Consider the following 15,358-nt stretch of genomic DNA (forward strand, 5'->3'; position numbering starts at 1 on the left):
AGGGTTGAAAAATAAAGCGTAAGGGCCCCTCCATAATTCCCAACTGGATCCAGCCTGGCCCAAACAGTGGATTGGCATTAAAACAGGTGCCAACCTTGCCATTTATATACATTTTTAGCATTTTGAATAAGTAACTGATGATTTCAAGGGGTTAAATGCTGTTGGGTTACTGACCTAAGGGATAGAAAATAAAGAGTAAGGGCCCCTCCATAATGCCCAACCATATCCAGCCGGGCCCAAACAGTGGATTGGCATTAAAACAGGTGCCAACCTTGTCAACTATGTATATTTTCTACATTTTGAATAAGTAACTGGTGATTTCAAGGGGTTAAACGCAGTTGGGCCACTTACCTAAGGGATGAAAAATAAAGAGTAAGGGCCCCTCTATAATACCCAACCATATCCAGCCTGGCCCAAACAGTGGATTGGCATGAAAACAGGTGCCAACCTTGCCAACTATATACATTTTCTGCATTTTGAATAAGTAACTGATGATTTTAAGGGGTTAAATGCGGTTGGGCCACTGACCTAATGGTAGGGGTATAAAGAGTAAGGGCCTCTATAATACCCAACTGTATCCAGCCTGGCCCAAACTGTGAACTGGCATGAAAACAGGTGCCAACCTTGCCAACTATATACAATTTTTTGCATTTTGAATAAGTAACTGATGATTTTAAGGGGTTAAACGCGGTTGGGCCACTGACCTGAGGGTTGAAAAATAAAGCGTAAGGGCCCCTCCATAATTCCCAACTGTATCCAGCCTGGCCCAAACAGTGGATTGGCATTAAAACAGGTGCCAACCTTGCCATTTATATACATTTTTAGCATTTTGAATAAGTAACTGATGATTTCAAGGGGTTAAATGCTGTTGGGTTACTGACCTAAGGGATAGAAAATAAAGAGTAAGGGCCCCTCCATAATGCCCAACCATATCCAGCCGGGCCCAAACAGTGGATTGGCATTAAAACAGGTGCCAACCTTGTCAACTATGTATATTTTCTACATTTTGAATAAGTAACTGGTGATTTCAAGGGGTTAAACGCAGTTGGGCCACTTACCTAAGGGATGAAAAATAAAGAGTAAGGGCCCCTCTATAATACCCAACCATATCCAGCCTGGCCCAAACAGTGGATTGGCATGAAAACAGGTGCCAACCTTGCCAACTATATACATTTTCTGCATTTTGAATAAGTAACTGATGATTTTAAGGGGTTAAATGCGGTTGGGCCACTGACCTAATGGTAGGGGTATAAAGAGTAAGGGCCTCTATAATACCCAACTGTATCCAGCCTGGCCCAAACTGTGAACTGGCATGAAAACAGGTGCCAACCTTGCCAACTATATACAATTTTTTGCATTTTGAATAAGTAACTGGTGATTTCAAGGGGTTAAACGCCAGTGGGCCACTGAATTAAGGATGGGAATATAAAGAGTAAGGGCCCCTCCATAATATCCAACCATATCCATCCTGGCCCAAACTGTGGATTGGCATTAAAACAGGTGAAGCCATGCCAACTATATACATTTTCTACATTTTGAATAAGTAACTGGTGATTTCAAGGGGTTAAACGCTGTTGGGCTACTGACCTAAGGGTTGAAAAATAAAGAGTAAGGGCCCCTCCATAAAACCCAACTGTATATAGCCTGGCCCAAACAGTGGATTGGCATGAAAACAGGTGCCAACCTTGCCAACTATATACATTTTCTGCATTTTGAATAAGAAACTGGTGATTTCAAGGGGTTAAACGCTGTTGGGCCACTGACCTGAGGGTTGAAAAATAAAGGGTAAGTGCCCCTCCATAATACCTAACTGTATCCAGCCTGGCCCAAACAGTGGATTGGCAAGAAAACAGGTGCCAACTTTGCCAACTATCTACATTTTCAGTATTTGAATAAGTAACTGAGGAATTTAAAGGGGTAGTCCAGTGGTGAAAAACATATCCCCTATCCTAAGGATAGGGGATAAGTTTGAGATTGCGGGGGTCCGACTGCTGAGGCCCCCTGCGATCTCTCTGTACGGGGGCCAGGCTCTCCGCCCAGATAGCGGGTGTCGACCCCAGCACGAAGCGGTGGCCGACACGCCCCCTCAATACATCTCAATGGCAGAGCCGGAGATTGCCGAAGGCAGCGCTTCAGCTCTGCCATAGAGTTGTATTGAGGGGGCGTGTCGGCCGCCGCCTCGTGCGGAGGTCGACACGCCCCCTTCCCGCGGGCTGTCGGGGCTCCGTACAGGAGATCGCAGGGGGCCCCAGCGGTCGGACCCCCCGCGATCTGCAACTTATCCCCTATCCTTAGAATAGGGGATAAGTTGTTCACCACTGAGTCACCACTGGACTACTCCTTGAAGGGGTTAAATGTAGTTGGACCACTGACCTGAGGGTTGGTATCTGGCTGATACTGAAAATACAGGGAACCCTATGTGTATCTTTTTATTAAAAATAAATAAATAAAATGTATAGGGTCCCCTATGTTTTAATTCTCAGTAGGGATCGACCGATTATCGGCATGGCCGATATTATCGGCCGATAATCACGATTTTGAGCATTATCGGTATCGGCAATTACCTTGCCGATAAGCCGATAATGCCCCGTATCGCCCCCACCGCACCGCGATATGTTTAACCCCGAAGGTGTTTAACCCCTTTAACCCCTTAAGGACCAGGCCATTTTACACCTTAAGGACCAGAGCGTTTTTTGCAATTCTGACCACTGTCACTTTAAACATTAATAACTCTGGAATGCTTTTAGTTATCATTCTGATTCCGAGATTGTTTTTTCGTGACATATTCTACTTTAACTTAGTGGTAAAATTTTATGGTAACTTGCATCCTTTCTTGGTGAAAAATCCCAAAATTTGATGAAAAAATGAAAATTTTGCATTTTTCTAACTTTGAAGCTCTCTGATTGTAAGGAAAATGGATATTCAAAATAAAACATTTTTGGGTTCACATAAACAATATGTCTACTTTATGTTTGCATCATAAAATTTATGAGTTTTTACTTTTGGAAGACACCAGAGGGCTTCAAAGTTCAGCAGCAATTTGGAAATTTTTCACAAAATTTTCAAACTCGCTATTTTTCATGGACCAGTTCAGGTTTGAAGTGGATTTGAAGGGTCTTCATATTAGAAATACCCCATAAATGACCCCATTATAAAAACTACACCCCCCAAAGTATTCAAAATGACATTCAATAAGTGTATTAACCCTTTAGGTGTTTCACAGGAATAGCAGAAAAGTGAAGGAGAAAATTCACAATCTTCATTTTTTACACTCGCATGTTCTTGTAAACCCAATTTTTGAATTTTTGCAAGGGGTAAAAAGGAGAAAATTTTTACTTGTATTTGTAGCCCAATTTCTCTCGAGTAAGCACATACCTCATATGTCTATGTTAATTGTTCAGCGGGCGCAGTAGAGGGCTCAGAAGGGAAGGAGCGACAAATGGTTTTTGGGGGGCATGTCACCTTTAGGAAGCCCCTATGGTGCCAGGACAGCAAAAAAAAAACACATGGCATACCATTTTGGAAACTAGACCCCTCAGGGAACGTAACAAGGGGTAAAGTGAACCTTAATACCCCACAGGTGATTCACGACTTTTGCATATGTAAAAAATAAAAATAAATGTTTTACCTAAAATGCTTGGTTTCCCAAAAATGTTACATTTTTAAAAAGGATAATAGCAGAAAATACCCCCCAAAATTTGAAGCCCAATTTCTCCCGATTCAGAAAACACCCCATATGGGGGTGAAAAGTGCTCTGCTGGCGCACTACAGGTCTCAGAAGAGAAGGAGTCACATTTGGCTTTTTGAAAGCAAATTTTGCTCTGGGGGCATGCCGCATTTAGGAAGCCCCTATGGTGCCAGAACCGCAAAAAAAAACCACATGGCATACCATTTTGGAAACCAGACCCCTCGGGGAACGTAAAAAGGGGTAAAGTGAACCTTAATACCCTACAGGTGTTTCACGACTTTTGCATCTGTTAAAAAAAAAATAAATTTTTACCTAAAATGCTTGGTTTCCCAAAATTTTTACATTTTTAAAAAGGGTAATAGCAGAAAATACCCCCCAAAATTTGAAGCCCAATTTCTCCCGATTCAGAAAACACCCCATATGGGGGAGAGAAGTGCTCTGCTGGCGCACTACAGGTCTCAGAAGAGAAGGAGTCACATTTGGCTTTTTGAAAGCAAATTTTGCTCTGGGGGCATGCCGCATTTAGGAAGCCCCTATGGTGCCAGGACAGCAAAAAAAAAACACATGGCATACCATTTTGGAAACTAGACCCCTCGGGGAACGTAACAAGGGGTAATGTGAACCTTAATACCCCACAGGTGATTCACAACTTTTGCATATGTAAAAAAAAATAAAAAAATTTTACCTAAAATGTTGGTTTCCCCAAAATTTTAGATTTTTAAAAAGGGTAATAGCAGAAAATACCCCCCCATAATTTGTAACACAATTTCTCCCGAGTACGGCGATACCCCATATGTGACCCTTAACTGTTGCCTTGAAATACGACAGGGCTCCAAAGTGAGAGTGCCATGCGCATTTGAGGACTAAATTAGGGATTGCATAGGGGTGGACATAGGGGTATTCTACGCCAGTGATTCCCAAATAGGGTGCCTCCAGCTGTTGTAAAAGTCCCAGCATGCCTGGACAGTCAGTGGCTATCTGGTAATACTGGGAGTAGTTGTTTTGCAACAGCTGGAGGCTCCGTTTTGGAAACAGTGGCGTACCAGACGTTTTTCATTTTTATTGGGGAGGGGAGGGGGGCTGTGTAGGGGTATGTGTATATGTAGTGTTTTTTACTTTTTATTTTATTGTGTGTTAGTGTAGTGTAGTGTTTTTAGGGTACAGTCGCACGGGCGGGGGGTTCACAGTAGTTTCTCGCTGGCAGTTTGAGCAGCGGCAGAAAATTTGCCTCAGCTCAAACTTGCAGCCGGATACTTACTGTAATCCTCCGCCCATGTGAGTGTACCCTGTACATTCACATTGGGGGGGGGGGGGACATCCAGCTGTTGCAAAACTACAACTCCCAGCATGTACGGTCTATCAGTGCATGTTGGGAGTTGTAGTTTTGCAACAGCTGGAGGCTCCGTTTTGGAAACGGTGGCGTACCAGACGTTTTTCATTTTTATTGTAGGGGTATGTGTATATGTAGTGTTTTTTTTACTTTTTATTTTATTGTGTGGTAGTGTAGTGTTTTTAGGGTACAGTCGCACGGGCGGGGGGTTCACAGTAGTTTCTCGCTGGCAGCTTGAGCTGCAGCAGAAAATTTGCTGCAGCTCAAACTTGCAGCCGGATACTTACTGTAATCCTCCGCCCATGTGAGTGTACCCTGTACATTCACATTGGGGGGGGGGGGGGGGGAACATCCAGCTGTTGCAAAACCACAACTCCCAGCATGTACGGTCTATCAGTGCATGCTGGGAGTTGTAGTTTTGCAACAGCTGGAGACACACAGGTTGTGAAACACCGAGTTTGGCAAAAAACTCAGTCTTTTGCAACCAGTGTGCCTTCAGCTGTTGCAAAAGCTACAACCCCCAGCATGTACGGACAGCGGAAGGGCATGCTGGGTGTTGTAGTTATGCAACAGCGGGAGGCATACTACTTTGGCTAGGTATGCTGGGGATTGTAGTTATGCAACAGCTGGAGACACACTGGTTTGCTACTTAACTCAGTGTGCCTTCAGCTGTTGCAAAACTACAACTCTCAGCAGTCACCGACAGCCAACGGGCATGCTGGGAGTTGTAGTTATGCAACCACCAGATGCACCACTACAACTCCCAGCATGCACTTAAGCTGTTTGTGCAAGCTGGGAGTTGTAGTTACACAACAGCTGAAGGTACATTTTTTCCATAGAAAGAATGTGCCTCCAGCTGTTGCAAAACCATAAGTCCCAGCATGCCCATAAGTGCATGCTGGGAGTTGTGGTGGTCTGCCTCCTCCTGTTGCATAACTACAGCTCCCAGCATGCCCTTTTTGCATGCTGGGAGCTGTTGCTAAGCAACAACAGGAGGCTGTCACTCACCTCCTGCTGCTGCTTGATCGCCGCACAGGTCAGTCCCGCCGCCGCCGCCGTCGTCGCTCCTGGGGCCCCGATCCCAACATTAACGCCGGGGATCGGGGTCCCCAGCACCAGGGGTGCACGTCCCGCACCCGCTCACGTCCTCCGAAAGAGGGGCGGAGCGGGTGCGGGAGTGACACCCGCAGCAGGCGCCCTGATTGGTCGGCCGGGAATCCGGCCGACGAATCAGGGCGATCGTGAGGTGGCACCAGTGCCACCTCACCCCTGCAGGCTCTGGCTGTTCGGGGCCGTCTCTGACGGCCCCGATCAGCCAGTAATTCCGGGTCACCGGGTCACTGGAGACCCGATTGACCCGGAATCGCCGCAGATCGCTGGACTGAATTGTCCAGCGATCTGCGGCCATCGCCGACATGGGGGGGCATAATGACCCCCCTGGGCGATATGCCGCGATGCCTGCTGAACGATTTCAGCAGGCATCGGACACCGGCTCCCCTCCGGCTAGCGGCAGGGGGCCGGGAAAGGACAGGACGTACTCCTACGTCCTCGGTCCTTAAGGACTCGGAAACGGGGGCGTAGGAGTACGTCCATTGTCCTTAAGGGGTTAAATCACCAGTTACTTATTCAAAATGTAGAAAATGTATATAGGTGACTAGGTTGGCACCTGTTTTCTTGCGAATCCACAGTTTGGGCCAGGCTGGATACACTTGGGTATTATGGAGGGGCCCTTACTCTTTATATTTCCACCCTTAAGTCAGTGGCCCAACAACGATTAACCCCTTAAATTCATCAGTTACTTATTCAAATACTGAAACTGCATATAGTTGGCAAGGTTGGCACCTGTTTTCGTGCCAATCCACAGTTTGGGCCAGGCTGGATACAGTTCCTTATTATGGAGGGGCCCTTACCCTTTATTTTTCAACCCTTAGATCAGTGGCCCAACAGCGTTTAACCCCTTGAAATCACCAGTTACTTATTCTAAATGTAGAAAATGTACATAGTTGGCAAGGTTGGCACCTGTTTTAATGCCAATCCCAAGTTTGGGCCAGGCTGGATACAGTTGGGTATTATAGAGGGGCCCTTATTCTTTATTTTTTTATCCCTTAGATCAGTGGCCCAACCGCATTTAACCCCTTGAAATCACCAGTTACTTATTCAAAATGCAAAAAAATTATATAAATGGCAAGGTTGGCACCTGTTTTGATGCCAATCCACTGTTTGGGCCAGGCTGCATACAGTTCATTATTATGGAGGGGCCCTTACCTTTTATTTGTTAACCCTCGCGTCAGTGGCCCAACAGCGTTTAACCCCTTGAAATCACCAGTTACTTATTCAAAATGTAGAAAATGTATATAGTTGGCAAGGTTGGCACCTGTATTCATGCCAATCCACTGTTTGGGCCAGGCTGGATACAGTTCCTTATTATGGAGGGGCCCTTACCCTTTATTTTTCAACCCTTAGTTCAGTGGCCCAACAGCGTTTAACCCCTTGAAATCACCAGTTACTTATTCAAAATGCAAAAAATGTATATAGTTGGCAAGGTTTCACCTGTTTTCATGCCAATCCACTGTTTGGGCCAGGCTGGATATGGTTGTGTACTATGGAGAGGCCCTTACTCTTTATTTTTCAACCCTTAGGTCAGTGGCCCAACAGCGTTTAACCCCTTAAAATCATCAGTTACTTATTCAAAATGCAGAAAATGTATACAGTTGGCAAGGTTGGCACCTGTTTTAATGCCAATCCACTGTTTGGGACAGGCTGGATACAGTTAGGTATTATGGAGGGGCCCTTACTCTTTATTTTTCAACCCTTAGGTCAGTGGCCCAACAGCGTTTAACCCCTTAAAATCATCAGTTACTTATTCAAAATGCAGAAAATGTATACAGTTGGCAAGATTGGCACCTGTTTTAATGCCAATCCACTGTTTGGGTCAGGCTGGATACAGTTGGGTATTATAGAGGGGCCCTTACCAGGGGTGTGGACATTCTATAAAAAACGACTTGTCCACGGGACTAAAATGGAGCAAAATCTACTTGTCCCTCATGAAGATCCACTTGTCCCGGCCAATTTTCGCTTTTACGCTCTAATTTTTTCCTCCTCGCCCTATAATAGCCATAACTACCTACTATAAGGACACCTTTTAATATTTCAATAACACATTCTCTGAACCCCAAAAAATAAATAAAATTATATATATATATATATTAAGGGAAGTGAAATTGAAATAGTAAAAGATAATTTTGCAGATTTGGTGGTTTTCTTTTCTACGCCATTTACCTTGTGGTTGAGGTAACATGTTAGTTTTATACTTTAGGCCGCCTGATTACAGCAATACCAGAATTTACTAATTCTGAACTTTTTCTAATTTTTTTAATTGCCATTTTTTAACCCCTGTAGTAGAGATGAGCGAATTTACAGTAAATTCGATTCGTCACGAACTTTTTGGCTCGGCGGTTGCTGACTTTTCCTGCATAAATTAGTTCAGCTTTCAGGTGCTCCCGTGGGATGGAAAAGGTGGTTACAGTCCTAGGACTGTATCCACCTTTTCCAGCCCACTGGAGCACCGGAAAGCTGAACTAATTTATGCAGGAAAAGTCATCAACTGCCGAGCCGAGAAGTTTGTGACGAATCGAATTTACTGTAAGTTCGCTCATCTCTACCCTGTAGCTTTATTTTTTTTCCACATACCAGGCTGTATGAGGGCTCATATTTTGCGCCATAATCTGTTTTTTGTATCGGTACCATTTTGGTATTGATCTGACTTTTTAATCGCTTTTTACGTTTTTTTTCTGGGATATTATAAAAATTGCAAATCTGTGGTTTGGTATTTTTTTTTACATTTACCGTACGGGATACATAATGTTATATTTTAATAGTTCGTACAATTGCGCACGAAGCAATACCAATATGTTTATTTTTATTATGTTTACGTGTTTTTATATAGGAAAAGGGGGTGATCTGAACTTTTTACATGGAAGGGGTTAATGCAGCGGTCTTCAAACTGTGGCCCTCCAGATGTTGAAAAACTATAACTCCAAGCGTGCCCGGACAGCCAGCGGCTGTCCTGGCATGCTGGGAATTGTAGTTTTGTAACATCTGGAGGCGCACAGTTTGAAGACCACTGGGTTAATGTGTGTCTTTCAAACTTTTATTTTATTTTTTTTACACTTTATTACACTTATATAAGGAATCATTAGATTCCTCAGACAGATGAATAGAGGTCTATTGAACTCTATTAATCTGTGTGCTCTGTGATCCATTGATAGAGCCTGGTCCAGCCAGGATCTATCAATGACAGAGCCGGGACAGGAGGAAGCAGAGGTAAGCCCTCCGGCTACCTCCATAGTGGATCGCCCCCCTGCGATCGCGCTGCGGGGGGCGATCCACCCCACTAGCCCACCAGGGAGTATTCACATCTCCCTTTAGACGCCGCTGTCAGCTTTGACAGCGGCGATCTAAAGGGTTAATAGCCAGCCATGGCGATCGCCGCATGCTGGCTATTAGCGGCGGCCCCCGGGTACTGAGAACAGCCGGGGGCTGCAGAGTATGGAGCGGGCAGGAATCCCGAGCCCGCTCCATACATACTGCAGAGCGCCGCAAGCATCTCCCCGTGCAGATGTGCCTCCTCCCCTCAGCTCTCCGAAGATACAGCTGGGGGGAGTAAAGGCAGAGGACGCAGGTCTGCACGGGGAGCAAGAAACCACGCCCCCTCATCTCCCCCCACACGTCTGCAGAGCAGGGGAGAGAAGACAAATACACAGCTTCTCATCTTCCCTGCTCTGCTTCCGAGGACACAGGCTGCAGAGTATGGAGCGGGCAGGAGTCGGGAGCCCGCTCCATACAGACTGCAGATCGCCGCTGCACTTGTCAGGTCCGGCCCTGCTTGCCCGAAGCCGGGCTAAGGGCCGGACAAATTCACCTGCCCGGCGCCCAAAACTGCTAGTCCCGGGCGTCAGGGGATAGGAATTCCACATCCCTGCCTTACTCTTTATACCCCTACCATTAGGTCAGTGGCCCAACAGCGTTTAACCCCTTGAAATCACCAGTTTCTTATTCAAAATGTAGAAAATGTATATAGTTGGCAAGGTTTTACTTGTTTTAATGCCAATCCACAGTTTGGGCCAGGCTGGATATGGTTGGGTATTATGGAGGGGCCCTTACTCTTTATATTCCCATCCTTAATTCAGTGGCCCAATGGCGTTTAACCCCTTGAAATCACCAGTTACTTATTCACAATGCAAAAAATGTATCTAGTTGGCAAGGTTGGCACCTGTTTTCATGCCAGTTCACAGGTTGGGCCAGGCTGGATACAGTTGGGTATTATGGAGGGGTCCTTACCCTTTATTTTTCAACCCTAAGGTCAGTGGCCCAACAGTGTTTAACCCCTTGAAATCACCAGTTACTTATTCAAAATGTAGAAAACGTACATAGTTGGCAAGGTTGGCGCCTGTTTTAATGCCAATCCACTGTTTGGGCCAGGCTGGGTATGGTTGGGTATTATGGAGGGGCCCTTACCCTTTATTTTTCAACCCTTTGGTCAGTGGCCCAACAGCATTTAACCCCTTAAAATCACCAGTTATTCAAAATGCAAAACATTGTATATAGTTGGCAAGGTTGGCACCTGTTTTAATGCCAATCCACTGTTTGGGACAGGCTGGATACAGTTGGGTATTATAAAGGGGCCCTTACTCTTTATACCCCTACCATTAGGTCAGTGGCCCAACAGCGTTTAACCCCTTGAAATCACCAGTTACTTATTCAAAATGTAGAAAATGTACAAAGTTGGCAAGGTTGGCACCTGTTTTAATGCCAATCCACTGTTTGGGCCAGGCTTGATACAGTTGGATATTATGGAGGGGCCCTTACCCTTAATTTTTCAACCCTTTGGTCAGTGGCCCAACAGCGTTTATCTCCTTGAAATCACCAGTTTCTTATTCAAAATGTAGAAAATGTATATAGTTGGCAAGGTTTCACCTGTATTAATGCCAATCCACAGTTTGGGCCAGGCTGGATATGGTTGGGTATTATGGAGGGGCCCTTACTCTTTATATTTCCATCCTTAATTCAGTGGCCCAATGGCATTAAACCCCTTGAAATCACCAGTTACTTATTCACAATGCAAAAAATGTATCTAGTTGGCAAGGTTGGCAGCTGTTTTAATGCCAGTTCACAGTTTGGGCCAGGCTGGATACAGTTGGGTATTATAGAGGGGCCCTTACTCTTTATACCCCTACCATTAGGTCAGTGGCCCAACTGCGTTTAACCCCTTAAAATCATCAGTTACTTATTCAAAATGCAGAAAATGTATATAGTTGGCAAGGTTGGCACCTGTTTTAATGCCAATCCACTGTTTGGGCCAGGCTGGATACAGTTGGGTATTATGGAGGGGCCCTTACCCTTTATTTTTCAACCCTAAGGTCAGTGGCCCAACAGTGTTTAACCCCTTGAAATCACCAGTTACTTATTCAAAATTTAGAAAATGTACATAGTTGGCAAGGTTGGCACCTGTTTTAATGCCAATCCACTGTTTGGGCCAGGCTGGATACAGTTGGGTATTATGGAGGGGCCCTTACCCTTTATTTTTCAACCCTAAGGTCAGTGGCCCAACAGTGTTTAACCCCTTGAAATCACCAGTTACTTATTCAAAATTTAGAAAATGTACATAGTTGGCAAGGTTGGCACCTGTTTTAATGCCAATCCACTGTTTGGGCCAGGCTGGATATGGTTGGGTATTATGGAGGGGCCCTTACCCTTTATTTTTCAACCCTTTGGTCAGTGGCCCAACAGCATTTAACCCCTTAAAATCATCAGTTATTCAAAATGCAAAAAATTTTATATAGTTGGCAAGGTTGGCACCTGTTTTAATGCCAATCCACTGTTTGGGCCAGGCTGGATATAGTTGGGTATTATGGAGGGGCCCTTACTCTTTATATTTCCATCCTTAATTCAGTGGCCCAATGGTGTTTAACCCCTTGAATTCATCAGTTACTGATTCAAAATGCAGATTTTTTCATCCATTTTTTACTATTGCTTTTTTCAGGAAAAATACAAACAATCTAGATTTTTTCTTCTGAATCTGATTGTTCCCAAATAATATTCAACATTTATGTATAAAAAACTGATTTACTGCAGAGAAATAAGAGGAGAAAAGGTTTATTAGTCACAGTCATCTATAAGACACTGGACGAATAAGAAACCAACTTTAGTGAATAAGAAACTGGAGGAATAAGGAACCAACTTCAGCCTCGTTAGTTTTACAGCATCTAGATCTCCACAGTTTGGCAACCACTGCTATAGGGGGGGGGGGGGGGGGGGTGCCCAGGACCCTAAAGGCCTGTTAGGTCTATTCCTCTTACATAACGAGACCAGTAAAATAAATAAAGTATTATAAATGTTATAACAGAACCTTGGAAATGACGTCACAGGTATACAGGGCCCCACTATGGAGTAATACTACCCAAGAGGAGACCTAGCCTGACGGCAATTTTACTCAGAGTAGGCACCTGTCTGAGCTCAGATCTACTAACCCAGTGTATGTCTCCGCATGATGTCTTTCACTGCTCCGCGCACACAGGACACAATGGCGGACGAGTCTCCTAATAATAACGACGCCACAACACTGCGCGGATCTCTGAGGAATGACAGATGAAGCTCCGCCCACCCGCCTCCTCTCAGCGCACAGCGGCCTCCCAGAATGCCAGGCGGCACTGCAGGTTTGTGGCGGGAAGTTGTCGCCTCATAGGCTGCCTACACAGTATGTTGCAGCGACTGCAGGCTAGTGTATACTAAATGGAGGGAGCAGACGGTGTGTCGCACTTTGCTGTACGCAGAATTATTAGAGATTAGAGCCGCCCTGCTCTGTAACTCTATTGATGCAATCAGTCAAGGTCCTCATATTAGAATATCCTTATATTAGTCCATGGGATATTACATTAATAGAAGAGGATTGGTCCCTGTTGTTTTTTTCCTAGGGAAGGACTCCTCTATATCACACATCCCTTTGTGGTATACCACAGCAGAATTACAACAACAATACCAATTTGGCTTAATGTTGCATACGTTTTCTGTGGTATATGTTTGTATCCGTTCACATATGTTATAAACATAATATATGTTACCCCTTCCCACTATTGGACGAATGGGTACGCCCTGTCAGCTAGTATCTTTGCGCAAAAGGGAGTACCCATATGCCCTTCATATTAGGGATCGGCCGATTATCGGTTCGGCAGATATTCACGATTTTGGACATTATCGGTATCGGCAATTACCTTGCCGATATACTGATAATGCCCCGAGACCGCCGCCGCTGCCCCATTGCCTCCCCCATCCCCGGTTTTATAATTACCGGGGTCCGCGCTACTTCTGGCTCCTGCGCTATTGCTGTGCGCTGCGCAGCGCAATGACGAGTAACATCCTCAACGCGACGTCACCGTCAGTGCGCACAGTGACAGCTCAGGACGCTGCCGGAGCCAGAAGTAGCACGGGCCCCGAGAACAGGTAATTATAAAACCGGAGATGGGGGAGGCAATGCGGCAGCGGTGGTGGTTGGAATAGGGAGGACCCCAGGACAGGCAGGGGGAGAAGCGGGCGGCGGTCTCTGGCCCCGCAAAAGCCACTGCAGTTCATTGATTTGAAGCGCCCGCTTTAAATCATTGATCTGCAGTGGCTTCTGGGGGGGGGGGGGGAGTAGCCGATAACTTATACCGGAATATCGGTATAAGTTATCGGCTATCGGCCTGAAAGGTCATAGATTATCGGTATCGGCCCTAAAAAATATATCGGTCGATCCCTACTGCATATCCCCTGTGCTGCCAGACGCCGTACAGGAGATTAGCTGTGAAAGCCAGGATCCCGCCACAACTGCTCAGACCAAAATTGTGCCGGTCTCATCAGTATTAGTATTAAGCGGTGGTCATCAATCGCGGGGTCCCACTGGTTGCCATGGCAACAGGAAACCAGCTGATGGCCTCCTGTCTGCCAAATTCAGAAGCTTGTAAGGTCCAGCCATAGACTGGATCTCACAGGCGAACTGTCAGTGTATAGTGACAGTTATACTGTGCTGCAGTACAGATGCACTGCAGTATAGTATAACAGGTAAAAAGCATTTTTTTTTAAATAAATAAAGTGCAAAAAAATATATATAAAAAATGCCCCTATCCCGATAACGTCCTGTATTATCATAACAAACAAAAAAAACAAGCCCCTAATACATAATAGGTATTGCCACATTCATATTGACTAGTACTGTATCCTGATAGTGAATGTGGGTAAAACAAATAGCATAAGAGGTGCTCATTTTGGTTCAAATAGTGGAATAAAAATATCAAAAGGTAGCATGTATGACAGTAATGGTAACAATAAAAAGTACAGCTTGTTAAGCCTTCATACAATGGGGTCGGACGACAAATTTTAAAGTTATGACTGTAAACATGAAAACGCAAAAAAGGGGTAAACAAGGAGTTTGTTGTGAAAAGGAAAAAGTACATAAAAAGCTATATAAATTAGGTATCACAAGAATTATACCATTCCACAAATAAAGATAACACAATTTTTACCTCATTGTAAACGCAATAAAAATAATAAACTGGAGTTTTCCAATTTTTCACAATATTTTTGATTTTTCACAAATGTCAACAAAAATGTACCACTAATATAAAATACATGAAAAAAAACAATCTTAGAATCACAATGTTCAGTAAAAGCATTTTAAAAATTAAAACACACCATATTACACAATATGTCACTAATAGACTTTTATAGGAAAAAAATATATACCTTAGCATACGATTTTATATCAAGACAGGAGGCCTCACATCATATGCAAATTCCTTCTTTACTGAGCTCATAGCAGAAAAGTATTTTTATAAACAAATACAGAAAAAACAAGAAAAAACTTGCTAGGTACAACCAAGTAAGCTACAATATAGTCAGCCAATCAGGACGTAAATCAGGTATTATGTAGCGTTACTTCCTGGTCCACTGCCTCCCTCTTTCTTTGCTGCTGTTCTAGCAGTCAACAAATAAGTGTTTTGCCCCTGTCATTATAACCTATATATATTTAGTTTTTATTTATTTTTCATTATTATTATTACTTTTTCATTATTAACTGTTATATATTTTATTGTAATATTTTATTTCTTATATTATTTATTCATTTTAATTTTGTTTTCTGATTCTTTGTCCCCTTTGTTTTCTGTAGGTGTTTTCACCTTTTCTTATTGTTCATTTGCATATTTTATTATGCATATATTTATTTTCTCCTTTTCCTACTACTATTTTCCCATTTATTCATATATATTTCAATATATATAGCGTATTTATCGGCGTATAACACGCAC

General features: G+C 44.0%; 1 protein-coding gene across 3 annotated transcripts in view; it reads right to left on the reverse strand.

The window, feature by feature from the left end:
- RBM46 (RNA binding motif protein 46) overlaps positions 1-12,926 on the reverse strand; it is a 111,056-nt gene extending 98,130 nt beyond the window's left edge. Inside the window, exon 1 of one of the 3 annotated variants that reach the window (XM_056562187.1) lies at positions 12,548-12,926. In XM_056562187.1, coding sequence (XP_056418162.1) covers positions 12,548-12,566 — 19 coding nt within the window. In that variant the 5' untranslated portion in view covers positions 12,567-12,926. Of the gene's footprint in view, positions 1-351; positions 465-12,426; positions 12,526-12,547 lie in introns of those variants that run through there. The other 2 variants (XM_056562194.1, XM_056562177.1) reach the window with 2 other exon arrangements.
- Between the last annotated feature and the right edge of the window lie 2,432 nt (positions 12,927-15,358).

Source organism: Hyla sarda, chromosome 1 (assembly GCF_029499605.1).
Source record: "Hyla sarda isolate aHylSar1 chromosome 1, aHylSar1.hap1, whole genome shotgun sequence".
NCBI lineage: Eukaryota > Metazoa > Chordata > Amphibia > Anura > Hylidae > Hyla > Hyla sarda.